Source organism: Heptranchias perlo, chromosome 3 (genome assembly GCF_035084215.1).
Source record: "Heptranchias perlo isolate sHepPer1 chromosome 3, sHepPer1.hap1, whole genome shotgun sequence".
Taxonomy (NCBI): Eukaryota; Metazoa; Chordata; class Chondrichthyes; order Hexanchiformes; family Hexanchidae; genus Heptranchias; species Heptranchias perlo.
The window spans coordinates 77,322,419-77,338,712 of NC_090327.1; the positions used below are offsets into that span (position 1 = coordinate 77,322,419).

The 16,294-nt window shown below is 43.3% G+C and overlaps 1 protein-coding gene across 5 annotated transcripts in view; it reads right to left on the minus strand.

The window, feature by feature from the left end:
* eya1 (EYA transcriptional coactivator and phosphatase 1) overlaps positions 1-16,294 on the minus strand; it is a 174,877-nt gene that overhangs the window by 58,582 nt on the left and 100,001 nt on the right. For all 5 annotated transcript variants that reach the window (XM_067980383.1, XM_067980382.1, XM_067980388.1 and 2 more), the window contains one exon: positions 1,991-2,080. In XM_067980383.1, the coding sequence (XP_067836484.1) occupies positions 1,991-2,080 (90 nt within the window). The remainder of the gene's footprint in view (positions 1-1,990; positions 2,081-16,294) is intronic.

Consider the following 16,294-nt stretch of genomic DNA (forward strand, 5'->3'; position numbering starts at 1 on the left):
GGTAAAGCATCCTAAAAGAAGGAACAATTAAATATGTAGATAGTTATGGTATGATAAGTATGAGTTAGCTTCGATTGTTTTTATGGAAGATCTTACCTAACAAATTTACTGGAATTCTTTGAGGAAATGACACACCTTGTCAAAAGAACTTCTGTGGTGTGATTTATTCAGATTTCAGGAGGATTTAGATACCAGCCACACAATTAGTTCATAAAGTAGGAAGGCATGCAATAGCAACAGGATGTTGAATGTACATGGATATTTAAAGCAGATTTATCACTTGTTATTACGTATGTGATATGCCAATCATTACTGACACCCTGATACCAATTATTACCCAACTCCAGATCACTCAACTACCCTTCCTGACCCATTTGTTAGCCAACATTATAAACGGCTCTCTACACTCAGACACCAACCTCTCCCTTTCAAAACCATCATCACCTCCTTGTCAATAAGTCCACCCTTGAGCTATGCGTTCTCTCCAAATGTGCTTGCAGTACTCTGCTGCTTAACATTACAAACTAAGAAAAAAGAAAGATTTATATTTCTATAATGTATTACATGTCTTGCAGAAATGTCTTAAAATGCTCCACATAAAATGAACGTCAGGTTGGCTCAACACCCTTTCCTGTGTCAGGATGTTCTAGGTTCAAGTTCCACTCCAAGACTTTAGCACATATTCTAGGCTGATATGCTAGTGCAGCACTAAGGTGTACCCCTTTGCTGGAGGTGCTGTCCTTTGGATGATATTAACTTGAAGTCCTATCTACTAGTTCAAGTGGATGGGACTATTCAAAGAAGAACAGAAAGCTCTCCTTGTGCCAATATTACTCCCTCAACCAACACTATCGAAAACAATCAACTGGTCATTCATCTTGTTGCTGTTTATAGCATCTTGTTTTGTGCAAAATAGCTGCTGTGTTTCCCAACATATCAATAGTCTCTGCTGTTAAAATGTTGACAAATGTAAAGAATCTTACAACACCAGGTTATAGTCCAACAATTTTATTTGAAAATCACAAGCTTTCAGAGGCTTTCTCCTTAGCCTCCGAAAGCTTGTGATTTTCAAATAAAATTGTTGGACTATAACCTGGTGTTGTAAGATTCTTTACATTTGTCAACCCCAGTCCATCACCGGCATCTCCACATCATGGTTAAAATGTTGCAAACTACTAACAATATGCCAATTAAAAATGATAAATCAGAATGATAAGTAATAGTACAAAACCACCATTTTGCATTTTGGCAGACTGCAGCTAAACATTTCTGCCCACCTACAAATTCGTATCCAATTTCTCAACAGATCCATATTGATAGATGTAGGACCAGCTGCATCGGTGGATCAACAATTCCTTAACTTAAAAAAAATCAGAAGAATATTCTGAGGAATAGGGTACATTATACTTACATTAACAAATATGGGCTCTAAACTTCCTTTCTAGTTTTCAATGGATGTAAGATGATCTCTACACCTTGAGAGCTGTTATAATCTTACACCAAATGATATCAGAATATTTTGTCCATCCTGGTGTAAATTAAATTTTTAACATATGTGTTTAAAATTGTTCCTTAACACAAATTCAGCTTCTATGTGCTCAAATAAGCTAATCATCAAGGAGATTAGAAGTCAATATGAATACTACTAATATGATATACAACATTTTATTTTTGTGTGGGAGGCCAAATTGACAACTAAGTTCTCATTACATTCCAGCGATGACATTATGGTTGATTTATGTACCAATGTAAACAGTAGCAATCACCTTTTCAGACAAATTTAACACAGAGAAACCTTAACAAATAGAATAAACGTCATCATGACTTTCTGCCCCTGTCCTCCATTCCATCAGTAAATAGTATTTTCATGGATATTCTTGAGTTAAATCACCTGTCTATCAATGACAAAACAGTCAATTTTGTAGTGAGCTGTTTTGGGCATGGGTCACATTTAACAATAGAGTCCAGCCACAAGAAAATCACCACTTACTTCTAAATCATTAAAAAACAGATGTGTGTCTGCCAAGTTGAAGATCATTTCTTCCATTCGTAGCCCAAGTGACACTGATGTAGGTGGATCCTATAAACAAGAATAAAATGCAAATAAGAAAACAGCATTCATAGGCTAAAGCAGGAATGCCTTAACTTTTTGTCTTTGTGGATAACTTAGGTGCACACGATGGATCGTCAGGGGCCATATTTAAAATTTAAATGAATGTTCCCATTAATTTACACATATATCAAGCTTTTGATATGAACATATATTGGTGTTGTGATTTGGGATTTATCCACAAGTGCTAAGAGCAGCCCTTTCCAAACCTCCAGCCCCACAAAATTTAAACAACAAACCAGCACAAATAGCACAGATTTGCCTGAGCTTTGCTGGCCTGATTGCTAGCGGTCGAGGCCACATTACGCCATAGTTTGGACACCTGTGGACTAAAGAAGTGGAGCTAAAGTCAATATTCAATGCATATCTTTGAAAGAGACAAGTTTTTGGATTTATTCAGTTTCTTAGAAGACATTAACAATACCCAGTTTATATGATTATCAGTTACTTTTTCTAAACAACTCTGAGTCTTTCCCTTTACTCCATGCTATTGGGGATTTCTGTCTGTGTGTAACATCCATTGAAAGTTTATGTGGTTTAAGTTTCAAGGTGTAAAAATAGCACTCATTTTCTTTTATTAAATTTAAAAGTAGAAGGTGGTACTTTGGCAAAAGAGATTGCTGTGTCTTATTTACCTTTTGAAATTTAAAACATAGTAATATCTGAAATACATATATGAAGAGAAACATTAATAGAAATTGGATTTGGGTTAGAAGATTGGAGAAACCAGGTTTCAAAACAAGCTAGATGGATGGAATGTTTTTTTCTCATGTTCTTGGAAAATCTTAGCAGTGAGAGACCCAGTTCTATCATGTCTAAATGGTTAAGGGACATATGTAATAACATAACAGAATTTAATACAATAATCACATTAAGATCAAATCATTTTTAGTACCAGTTCACAGCACAATGAGTGCTGATAATCCTACTTACCTTTTCCCAAGGTAAAACAAATACAATTTATTGCTAATTAACAAGAAACCCAGTGCTTTTTAAAATCATAGCCCAGCACAAGATTGTAATCTACGATTTCTGCCCTGTTAAACAATCCCTCTCCAGCTCTGGGGTTCTTAAATCTTGCATGAACTTCACAGAAAGAAAATATAGGGTGTAGTCTATGTAATTATTAAGATTTAAGTTCTAAAGCATTACCTTACCCAGAAAAAATTATGGTTTCATCAATGTTATTCTTTTAGAGAATTTAAGTTTAAACATCTGAGCCCCGATTTTAACCCCCGTGGCTGATTAGAATGGGGCATGATGAGGGTTAAAGTATCGGCAGTGTGGCACTCATTGGAGCCATACTGCACAGGCACCCCATGCCATTTTAACAGTCACGCTTCCAGCAGCGTGGGGGCCTTGCCCCAGGCAGGCAGATAGGAAACAGGGACAGGTACTATGGGCAGTTTTTTTTGCCCATAGTACCTGTGGAGGCACTGTCTGAAGATGACGGCAGGGTGACGTAGGTGCATTCAATGATACCCTAAACATGGGGAGATTCTGTAATCTGAGTAAACCCCAGAGCCCTATCCTGCTGCTTTCAGATGGCTATGGGGAACATGATAAAAGTGCGTGCTCTGCCAAAGATGGCATCAATCATTTTTTTTAATGCAAATATGAAATGCAGACTGAATCATGTTGCTGCTATCCCCTATGACAGCCTAAAAAGGCTGAAGTGACATTGACAGGAACAGGCAATGCTATACCAGATCTGGCAGTTGGTTATAGGTCCTGTTGCAGGAGGTGACACAACTCTGTGATGGCCTCCCTATGCACTGCTCCTTTGAGAAGTGCAGGTATGTTGTCCTGGGCGCTCAAACTCTGGTGGGGGGGGTTAGTGGGGAAGGGGGGTAAGGATTCCTGCGAGCAGTCGTCCTTTGGTTTGTTCATCTTGTAGGTCCAGCTCTGTGTACTCCTTCCTCCTGATCCTCCTCCTCCTCTATCCAGAGTGGAGTTGCCAGAAGGGCTCCCATGATAAAAAGTGCATTGCCACAAGTCCCTTTAGAGTTGAGAATGTTGTACAGGCATTAGAAACAATCTGAAATGGTCTAAGTAGCCAAAAACCACAACGTGATGGAAGTAAAATGTCTACCTAACTTTCCAGCATTTTACCTGAAAGCAGCAGTGAATCCCATTAAATATTGCTGAAAATGAATAGCCTGCTGACTTGTTAACAGCCATGGTTGGGGGCATGTTGGGGAACTGATAATAGCAATGCGGGTGGCAAGCAACATAGCGTCCAAGTCCTAAAACTGGTATAGGATCCTCATTTACACAAAGGCATTTGGCTCTCACCCGTTTCAAGTGTTAGCGATAGCCACCTAAATGGAGGCCCACTTGAAACTTGCATCAGGTGGACATTAGGTGCAAAATCAGTGCAGTTTTAAAAAAAAGTTTTGGTGGAGTAAGCAGACCCTCTTGTATCTTTTATTGGAAAAGAGGGAAAGTCACACATAAATGTTCTGAGCAAGCATTAAAATAAACTTTGGTATGACATATTCAGTGGTAATTCAGATGAAATATTACTTTGGTTGGTTTTGAAATAAGAGCTGGAAGTCCGCTGAATTTATTAATTGCTTCCACAGGTCACATTTCCTAAGCAACAAGAAAGCTTCTGTTTTACAGTTCAAAAAGAAATCAAGGGATATGGGGATAGGGCGGGAAAAAGGAGTTGAGGTCGAAGATCAGCCATGATCTGATTGAATGGCAGAGCAGGCTCGAGGGGCCATATGGCCTACTCCTGCTCCTATTTCTTATGCTCTTAAAAGCTTTGTCTGATATCTTCAATTAAAATGAAGTTTCACTTATAATTAAGGCTGCAAAGGAATGAAATTGAGTTTAATCTTCAACTAGGATTTTTTTTAAAAAGTGGTCTGAGACTCTAAAAGCTGTAATTATTCTGATGCCTCGATGCTAAATTTATTGTGCGCCTATTGAGAAGTAACTGCTGCTATATGATGGAGAGAAATTGTGCTCAATTAAACTCTTGTCTTTTTGTTAAAGCCATTAATTGAAAGCTAATTATTCTGAGTTGTAATAATACACTTAGGGAAAAAGCTTACAATGCATACATGTTTATGAGGATTTGCAGTTCAATGTGACTATCTTGAAAGGTGTGGTTGAACTATGAACAAACCTTTGAGGGGGGTAAGGATTAAGCATGGTATAGAACTCTAAGCAAAGCTCTGTTCTGCTCAGAAGAGGGTGGATTGAAAACATAGGTTGATTGCCATTTTTAATTTTACCTCACTGAATCACTCTCTTCAAAAATGTTGAAAAACAGGAATGATTATTCATTGTAAGGCTGTAATGAGTAATGATTATTATAGTCTTACAAGGAAAATAAATAGACAATGATTATTTCCACCTATTTTCTTTGTAACAAAAGTTTTAATCAATTAAAAAAACCACAGGGAATTGTAGGCCAAAGTATTTTAATACATTTTCCCCTTAAGCATTAATTTTATTTGTATACGCACACGTATTTAAAAATAAATGTGAATCAACTTATTTCCACCAACTGTAAGGTCGCTTTGAGTAGTTAGATACAACACTAACTGTACAGGAAATTTGCAAATGCAACCATGCAGGAACATTTCAGGCTTCAGCTGCTCTTTCATTTTTGCACCTGCCTTCAGTCATCAATGCTATCTACAAAATGTCAGCTTGTTCCCAGCTTCCAAAATCCAATCATCATGCAGCTGGTTTGAACTGTCAGGTTTATGTGCAAAAATTGCTGATGCCAATCAAGATAACTGATAAACATAACAGATGAACCTTATCCTATTTATAGGTTTTGCTTCACAGCTAAGACAAGATATTGTTCAAAGAACATTTGCATTCATTCTTAAGAAAACTCACAAAGTAACATGGCTAACAAAATTTCCCATAAAATAGCCAGCAGTGTCAAAAGCAATCTATGACTAAACAGTATGTAGCTGCATTCAAAAAAGGCTTGTTGGAAATTAGCTTCTTTCAAACAATTTATTTTTTCTTGCCAATTTTATTCCCTCCTTTTTAAGGTACTGACTTATTTCTGGAGCACAGTTTCCCAGATGCCTGTAGTCCTCCCCCAAATGGCCATCATTCAAGTGTGAGGTCTGACAGTGAGTGTTAGTAAGCTATCTGATTGCAGGAGGCAGTACAGCTGACTTGATCATGTCTTCACCCACCATTCCCACCCATACATTTCCAGCAGGAACAGTTTTAGGATTTTTTTGGGGCAGTGGTAATTCTCTTATCAGCCTTGAACAAAGTTCCAAAATCTAGCAAGTTGACTGCTTAAGTAAAGTTGATTCTAAGATAATCTATCCCATTGCAATTCAATCTTTTAAATCATTTTTGCAGAGAATAAATGTGCAGAAGAATGTGAGTTCTTTCTGTAGTAGTTAATTTTAACCTATGCTATATGTGCCACATTTTGGGTGGACTGTGAGCTTACTGCCCAATCAGCATCTGCAGCCTTTTTTTGTTCTTTGTTCATTGTTCACATGCTTAGTGTTCTTTTCACCAGCCTCTCAGATACACAGCAGGTATTTGCAATGAACTCCAAAAATTATGCTTCTTGTCAGACTTCTCACTTCACTCCATAGTGCTTTCTTTCGCATCCTCCATCACGCTGTTTCTGAGTTACGTACCATAATATTATTGAAAGTAACCTGAACTAAACCATTTTGGGTTAATTTAACCAATTGCCAAATGTGGCCCAATTAGGATGCTTCAGATTTATATATGCCTATCCTTTCCAATCAAATACCCTGCTGCTAATTTTTTTGACCTGCCACAAGTGTTCCCTCTCTTTTAATTCAGGCCCCCTTTTTAGAAGGAGTCGGGGGGGAGTTAAGGAGTAACTTGATATTTTTTATATAAAAACCACTAATTAGAACCAAAATAAACAGGGTCAAATAATTATTTAATTTTCCTGATCGAAGATGCACTCCAGTCCCTGCGGTGCCCACCGGTCGCGGAAAGCCTCAAAAGTACCGGCAGACACCGTGTGCTCCCTCTCCAGGGCCACCAGGGCGCGGAGAATGCTGCAGAAAGGAGGCAGACATTCATAGCGACTGCCCCCATGGGCCGCGTCTAGCCTGGACCTGTAGATAGCCACCTTAGACAGGCTGAGGAGCAGACCCATGAGAACGTCCTCCAACTAGTCCGCCCCGCCACTCACCCAAGTGTTCCCATTGTCATGAGTTTTCCTATGGTGTGTGATTGGACAAAGATCTATTGAGACCAAAACTAGATCCACCGCTGACCCTGGGAACACTACTTTCACATTTCTCCAATCCAAGCAACACCCAATAACCATAACTCTTTATTTCCTGTCTGTCAAACAACGTTCTATCCACGTTGCTACATTTTATCTTAAATCATATGTTGGAATTTGGCAATTAGCTTCTCGTGAGACAATTTAGAATCAGAAAATTTATGACACAGGAGGCCAGTCGGCCCATCGTGTCCGCGCCGGCCGAAAATGAGCCACGCAGCCTTGTAGTTCACGGCACTTCAGGTGCACATCCAGGTACTTTTTAAGTGAGTTGAGGGTTTCTGCCTCTACCACCCTTTCAGGCAGTGAGTTCCAGACCCCCACCACCCTCTGGGTGAAAAACATTTTCCTTAGCTCCCCTCTAATCCTTCTACCAATCATTTTAAATCTATGCCCCCTGGTTATCGACCTCTCTGCTAAGGGAAATAGGTCCTTCCTATCCGGTCTGTCTAGGCCCCATCAATTTTATACACCTCAATTAAATCACTCTCAACCTCCTTGGTTCCAAAGAGAATAATCCCAGCCTATCCAATCTTTCCTCATAGCTAAAATTCTCCAGACCTGGCAACATCCTCGTAAATCTCCTCTGTACCCTCTCTAGTGCAATTACATCTTTCCTGTAATGAGGTGACCAGAACTGTACACAATACTCAAGCTGTGGCCTAACCAGTGTTTTATACAGTTCAACAATAACCTCCCTGCTCTTATATTCTATGCCTCGACTAATAAAGGAAAGTATTCCATATGCCTTCTTAACCACCTTATCTACTTGTCCTGCTACCTTCAGGGATCTGTGGACATGCACTCCAAGGTCCCTCACTTCCTCTACACCATTCAGTGTCCTCCCATTTATTGTGTACTCCCTTCCCTTGTTTGCCCTCCCCAAATGCATCACCTCACACTTCTCTGGATTGAATTCCATTTGCCACTTTTCTGCCCACCTGACCAGTCCATTGATATCTTCCTGCAGCCTACAGCTTTCCTCCTCACTATCAACCACACGGCCAATTTTTGTATCATCTGCAAACTTCTTAATCATGCCCCCTACATTCAAGTCCAAATCATTAATATATATCACAAAAAGCAAGCGACCTAGTACTGAGCCTTACGGAACCCCACTGGAAACGGCTTTCCAGTCATAAAAGCACCCGTTGACCATTACCCTTTGATTCCTGCCACTGAGCCAATTTTGGATCCAACATGCCACTGTCCCTTGGATCCCATGGGCTTGTACTTTTTTGACCAGTCTGCCATGTGGGACCTTGTCAAAAGCCTTGCTAAAATCCATGTTGACTACATCAAATGCACTACCCTCATCGACCCTCCTTGTTACCTGCTCAAAAAATTCAATCAAGTTAGTCAGACACGACCTTCCCCTAACAAACCCATGCTGAATGTACTTGATTACTCCGTGCCTTTCTAAGTGACGGTTTATCCTGTCCCTCAGAACTGATTCCAATAATTTGCCCACCACCGAGGTTAGACTAACTGGTCTATCCCTCGCTCCCTTTTTAAATAATTGTACAATGTTAGCAGCCCTCCAATCCACCGGCACCACACTGGTATCCAGGGAGGACTGGAAAATGACGGTCAGAGCCACCGCTATTCCCTCCCTTGCTTCTCTTAGCAGCCTGGGATACATTTCATCCGGCCCTGGTGATTTATCTACTTTCAAAGATGCTAATCCCCTTAATATTTCCTCTCTATGTTTATCCCATCCAATATTTCACACTCCTTCCCCTTAACTACAATATCTGCATCGTCTCTCTTTTGTGAAGACAGATGCAAAGTATTCATTAAGAACCATACCAACATCTTCCGCCTCCACACATAGGTTACCTTTTTGGTCTCTAATAGGCCCTACTCTTTCCTTAGTTATCCTTGTAATTTATTTAGAAAACATCTTTGAATTTTCCTTGATTTTACTTGCCAATATTTTTTCATGCCCTCTCTTTGCTTTCCTAATTTCACCCCTGCACTTTTTATACTCCTCTGGCCTTTCTGTAGTATTGAGTTCTCGGTGTCTGACATAAGCTTTTCTTTTCTGCCTTATCTTACCCTGTACACTCCTTGACAACTTCTGGAAATTCATATATACATAGATGCCAACCATGTGCTTTTGAAGTGGCCTTTAGGGTGAGTCAATTGTAAACAATTTTACAACACCGAGGAAGCCTCCGAAAGCTTGTAGATTTCAAATAAAAATTGTTGGACTATAACTTGGTGTTGTAAAATTGTTTACAATTGTCAACCCCAGTCCATCACCGGCATCTCCACATCATTTAGGGTGAGTATATGTCTTAAAATTTTGAATAGTTTTTAATACAGCACTAATTTTTTAAAACCATACACTCACCCCAGAATGCTGATAAAGCTATCGACTGTGCCTTTAGCATAGGCGGACTCTATGCTCTCCATGTGAAGAAAATTTCCAACATCTTTTTCTGGTATTGCTGCCTTTCTGGGGCTGCTTTCCTCAGCTTCACAGCATCAGGGCAGCACTACACCAGTTCTCTGGCACAGAGCTGTGGAGAATAATATCATTCAATCCAGCACAATGTGAGCAGCCACCAGGTTTACAGAGCAAGCACTAAGCAAATGTCCGCTACATGCCGAGGGTTGCCAACCCTCCAGGATTGTCCTGGAGTCTCCAGGAATTGAAGATTAATCTCCAGGACACTGCTGCAAGCAACCCAGCAGGAAAATCATAGGGGCACTAAACAAAATTGTGTTTTTTTTTCATTTTCTTTGAACACTTTCATTTATTAGTTATAAAAATCTTGGAAATGGGGGTGGTGGGGGAGGCTGTTTCACCAATAGTCAAGATTAATCCAATTGGGTAACAAAGGGGTCGATTTTAGGATGATTGAGCAGGTGCGTTGGTGGCGGGGGGGCTCCGAAAATTCAGGATTCCCGGGGCGGGTCCGGAGCCCGGCTCCAACCCGCCCACTTCCGGGTTCCCCAATGACGCGCTTAGATGCGCGCGCAGCCCCCGCATGCGGGACTCCCACCGGCAATTGAAGACGGCGGGATCCCAATCAAACCAATTATTTTGATACTTCAGGTCGTTTGTAGACCTGATTGGGAGGATATTTTAGGAGGTGTGGGATTTTTCAGGTCAACTGAACGTGTTTCCCGTACTGGGGAAAACACTCCCAGTTGAAACAGACGTGTTGCAGCCACCAGCCTGTGGGAGCTGCAAAGGTCCATTTGACAGGTTGGGGGGAGGGGGGGCGGGGGGGGTGGGGGAGACCCTCACTCATTGCAGGAGGCCACTCTGTCACTTTGGACAAAGTTTGGTCTGCACCACCCTCCTCCTAACACTAAAATTCTCCAACTTGCAACCTCAGCTCCGGTGTGCAGACACATTTACCTACCTTGCGGACCCCCTCAAACGTACATCTTCCAGATGGGGGCTGCCGTAGCTGCAGTCATGGTCTCCTTGGTGGACGAACAGCATCACCTGCCTCGCCGGCCATGCCGTCCACCTCTGACATGTGGAATTCCACAACACAGTGCTGTGACATATCCATCTGCACAGCAGGAGGGAGGGCAACCACAGAGAGAGATGCGTCGCAGAAGGCACTACCCTCGCCACAGGGTCTACAGACCGAGGCTCAGCTTCCTGGACCTCTCTGAGGAGCAGTGCACACGGAGGCTCAGAGTCGCTCGACATATAGTCGTGGACATCTGCAGCCTCCTTGATGCCGAACTGCTCCCGGCTGGCCCGAGCACCATCTTCTTACCTGTCGCTGTCAAATTCACCACTGCCCTCACAACTTCTCCTCCAGATCCTTCCAGGGTGCCACCGGGGACATTGCCGGCGTCTTTCAGTCCTCTGCATAAAAGAGCCCTGCAAATACACCTACACCCACTCTGCAGTGACACAATGGGTAGCATCAGGTGTGGGTCTTCATGGTGATCCTCAGGAAAGGGAATTATTGCACAAACCAGACAAGATTTGCAAAGACATGGCAGTGGTGGTGATAACAAATTTTGATGTGCTTTGCAAAGCAAACGAAACTAAATCAAAAACATGACATTCTGACATACTCCCTTGTGCGTCCCCTTTGTGCTCACAAAACCTTTGCCGTACGTTTACGGGAACCCCTACGTGGTGCTACCCCTGTGGCGTCAGCAGAGGTAGTGGCAGGTTGCTCTTGTCCATGCCCTGACCGATGAGATACTTTGCACGGACACCCTCTGGGTTTCGGTGCCCGTGAGGGCCCCTCCAAAGACTGCTCCACCTGCACCTGTGCAGGGGCAGACTCGGCCACCTGGAGAGGAGGCAGCATTGTGGGTATTGGTTGAGAGGGGGCAACGGGTGAGACGTGGAAGCGCTTTGAGTGGCGTCCCCACTTCCATGTCGCCTTTCACCATCATCCCTCTCCTGGCCCAGGCCCACATCACTCCTTCCAACCTGGTGAACGACAGTTTGGAGGACTAGTGTGAAACCTTGGAAGGCCAGTTGTAATGTATCTGTCAGCCTGTTTAAGGCGGCAGAATGTTGCTCACCCTGAATCTGAACGGCCATTGTCAGGGCCTGAATGGACTCATTGTTGAGCCGTGTTTGAAGTTCGATGGAAGCTAGTCTTTCCTCCATCGCAGACATTCCTGCACCTACGCACGACACTATCTCAAAGATGCCTTCACGTCCCTGTGACAGTATTCCACTCATGCAGGAGTTGGACTCCTCCATCCTCTGCGCGATTGTGGAGAGTGCGTGTGGCAACTGTTCCAGTACCTCGGCAATGTGCTGCTGGCTCTCAATGACTCTCCTTTTCATGGCTGGCCCCCAGGGTTCAGCATCTGGGTTCAGCTGAGCAGAGCCTGGAGAAGAGTGCTCCCACCGACGCGGACTCTCCATGGCTGCCCCTGCCACCAGAGTCTGCTCGTGCTCACATGTGCGTGGTGACTGCCATGTGCAAGCCCAACTAAGTGAGGACGGGGACCCACCGAGGTGTGTGTATCTGCACTGATGGATGGCTGGCTCAGATGTGACGATGCACCCTCAGAGGCTGGCAGTCGCAGATGGCCCTGTAAGAGAACAGAAAGCAATATTAAGCATGTGGACAGATGTTGAGATCATTCGCTATCATGAGTGCTGAGTGTTAGATTTCTGTCACCAGCCACTTGTGCGCTCCCAGTCTCAGCGTCCGCCACGGACAGGCACTCCAGCGTCCGGCTTAGTTCCAATGCCTGCTGCTCCACGTCCGTTAAGTCCACCTGGTGTGGCGGGCCCCCTCCGGTCCTTGCCCTCTCCTGGGCATTCTGGCATCTCCTCTCCTAACAAGGTAAAACACAGAGAGGCGTGATTGAGTGATGGTTGCATAGTGACCCGCTACATGCATTGGTGTGGGTGGGGGTGAGCGTGAGGGACATGCATGGGAGGGTGCGTGTGAGACATAGCCATGAGATTGTATGAGGATTGGGTTGCGTGGTAGTGTTCAAATGGGAATTGGGGCGGTGAGTAAGTGCAGACAAGGTGAGGATGATGGTTGAGTGGATGTGAGGAGTGATGCGAGAGCGTTGTGGTGAGGACGGGGACCCACCGAGGTGTGCAGATACACACACCTCGGTGGGTCCCCGTCCTCACTTAGTTGGGCTTGCACATGGCAGTCACCACGCACATGTGAGCACGAGCAGACTCTGGTGGCAGGGGCAGCCGTGGAGAGTCCGCGTCGGTGGGAGCACTCTTCTCCAGACTCTGCTCAGCTGAACCCAGATGCTGAACCCTGGGGGCCAGCCATGAAAAGGAGAGTCATTGAGAGCCAGCAGCACATTGCCGAGGTACTGGAACAGTTGCCACGCGCACTCTCCACAATCGCGCAGAGGATGAAGGAGTTGTGTGGTGGTGGAGGTGATGTAGAAGACGGATTGTGGGAGAATGCGTAAGTATACTCACTTTGGCTGACCAGGTTTGGTCATTAAAGCACTTCCTGCACTGGACCCAGGTTCGCCACACATTGTTGCTGCTGGTGACCTCCTCTACCACCTCGAGCCAGGCCTTCTTGGTGGCAGAGGGAGGCCACCTCCTCCCATCAGATGGGAAAAAAAATTCCCTCCTACTCCTCACTCCATCGAGCAGCACCTGGAGTGAGAAGTCAGAGAACCTTGGAGCAGCCTTGCCTCTTGCCTGCTCCATGCTCCAAAAATGTTTCTTTGCTGCAGGAGGAGCATTGGAGGACTACCCCTTTAAATAGGGCTCCTCCTGCTGACAGCCTGTGATGCGGGTGCGCAATGCGCCCGCTGTGCAGGTGGAAACCCGGAAGCATGCATAAGTACCTTTAATTAGGCTGCGATCGCGTGCGGAGCACCCCGAATTCACTGGGCGCGTTACCCACGTGCCCAGTCAACCCCCTGCTACCAACCCGCCTCCCTCCTAATGTCGGGCCCAAAGAGTCTGTTCCCTTTCCAAATTGGCATGGGGGATGGAGCAATGGCTGGAGTGTGGGGGCGGGGTGGGTCGAGGTGGGAGGTCATGTGATCAAACATCCAGGAATACACCCAACCAGAGATGGCAATCTTATAGATGCCACTCTCACATCCACACTCAAATAAGCCATTTACACTTGTAGCACAGGGAGAGGAATGCGAGCCTATCCTCTGCTCTCACCCGCATGAGTCAAGATGGGTGGCAGCCAGCCAGAGGCAAAAACAAACGAACAAAAATAAGGATTTAAGTGGTCCCAAAATCAGTTGTTCGCTGGGCTCCCACGCAAACCGTGCGAGTGTGGGTTGGAATAACTGACTATCCATTCCATAAGATGATTGGCCACTGTGCATAAGTGAGGTCATTGGTTTTCAAGGAAAATAAACTAAATTGAGGACTGTGACTCCAAATGAATAAAAATCCTGAAATCTGATGTAATAAAAGGGAATTTAACTTATTTAGTCACCTTGGTCATTGTCCCTTTTTCGGGGCTGCTTTTCAGGAGTACATTCTTTTTTGAGCTGTCAACTATTCTGAGGATGTGTCAGCTTTTTTAAAGCTGCTTGTCAGCTTTTCTGAGTTTTGTAGGTTAACATGTATGGAAATGTGTATTGAAATGTTACTCTGTGGTAAGTTTCTGTATCTTATTTTGCATTTTTTTATATAGGATTTAAGTTGGGGACTATTAAAAAATAATGAAGTATCCAGTATCAATGGGAGTTTTGTGTTTGCTTCAAGAAAGCCTCAGTGAAATGGTTATGAGACTGCAATATCCTGGGTCCCAGTTTGCTTAGCATGCATGACTAACAAAAAGTAAATAAACACCACAGAGTCAGCCAAGGGTTTGAATATTTTTCTCATTTGAACAAAGGCAAGTGCAATTAGCGAGCCCACGGTGGACTTTTTATTTGAAGCAAACAAAGAATGTTAGTGGGAAACAAATACTAAACAAAATAATTTGGAATTACTATTTTTCCTTTATTTACTTATTCTGCACTTCATTCTCTGAATTTTTACAACTGGGTGTACTATTTGTGGTGTTGATAATGTTAATTTTCATAGCCTATTTAGTATGTCCAATGGATCTCACATTTGTATATCTGCTGAATCCAAAGTCCATTTGGATTACTAATAGGGTCTTTAAAAACTCTTTTATATTGATGCAAAAGATGCTGGGAGAATGATGCTGAAGCAAATACCTGTAGCTTCCTGAGTGCTGCTCTCCTGGCTTTGCTACCATACTGCTGATCACTATCGAACCTGTTGGGTCTGTGTTTTTGCCCATAGCGGCCACTGAAGAGATCTAATAGATTTTGGGACCTGAAACTATCAAAAGTGTTGAACTCACCTTTTTTATATTAACATAACAGTGCGCCATCACCTTTTGTAGTACTATGTACCTGTAACTGACATCACACTAAAAAGCTTATATAATAGAGTTGCTCAAAAAGTGGTTCTGTAATATAGCCCAAGGATGGTCACACTGGAATCCATCCCATTTATATTCTGGGGATAATTCCACAGCGTCGGACAAACAAGCATGTATAGTTGTTTGAAAGTCACGATTCGTGAATTTTTATATGGCCATTGAACCTTCCCAGTTGCTTGGGAGAGGCCTGTATAAGCTAGCATGTGTGAAAGCACAATGTTGACCAGGTAAAGGCAGGATGAACTGCTTAGTCCACCAGAAATCAGAATAGACAGGCCTCTTCTACCATCAATATTTATATTTGCTGCTGTCTCTGGAGATGCTGAAAAAAATCATTTTTTTCTGATGGGTCTTGGTATCTTTGAAGGCAGCAGTGCTGCCTAATTTTCAGGTCAGCAACCAAAGTCAGGGCTACCATTGACAACAGTTATTTACAGAAGGCACAAACATTCCAAACTCAGCAGTTATGCCTGGACTCTGAACATTGCCCAAACATCAAAATTTGGTCTCAAACCTGACGCAACTCAGTCTCCTGATAAACTAAACAGGCACAAATGAATCCATTATTAAGGAAGTGGTAACAGGACACTTAGAAAATCATAATATGACTAGGCAGAGTCAACACGGTTTTAGGAAAGGGAAATCATGTTTGACAAATTTATTACAGTTTTTTGAGGATATAACTAGCAGGGTAGATAAAGGGGAACCAGCAGATGTAGTATATTTGGATTTTCAAAAGGCATTCAATAAGGTGCCACGTAAAAGGTTGTTACGCAAGGTATGGGCTCATGGGGTTGGGGTTAATATATTAGCATGGATGGAGGATTGGTTAACGGACCCAAAACAGAGTGGAGATAAACAGGTCATTTTCAGGTTGGCAGGCTGTAACAAGTGGGGTGCCTCAAGGATCGATGTTTGGGCCTCAGCTACTTACAATCTATATTAATGACTTAGATGAAGGGACCGAGTGTAATATTTGCCGACAATACAAAACTAGGCGGGAAAGTAAGCTGTGAAGAGGACGCAAAGGGGTATAGAAAGGTTAAATGGCAAGAA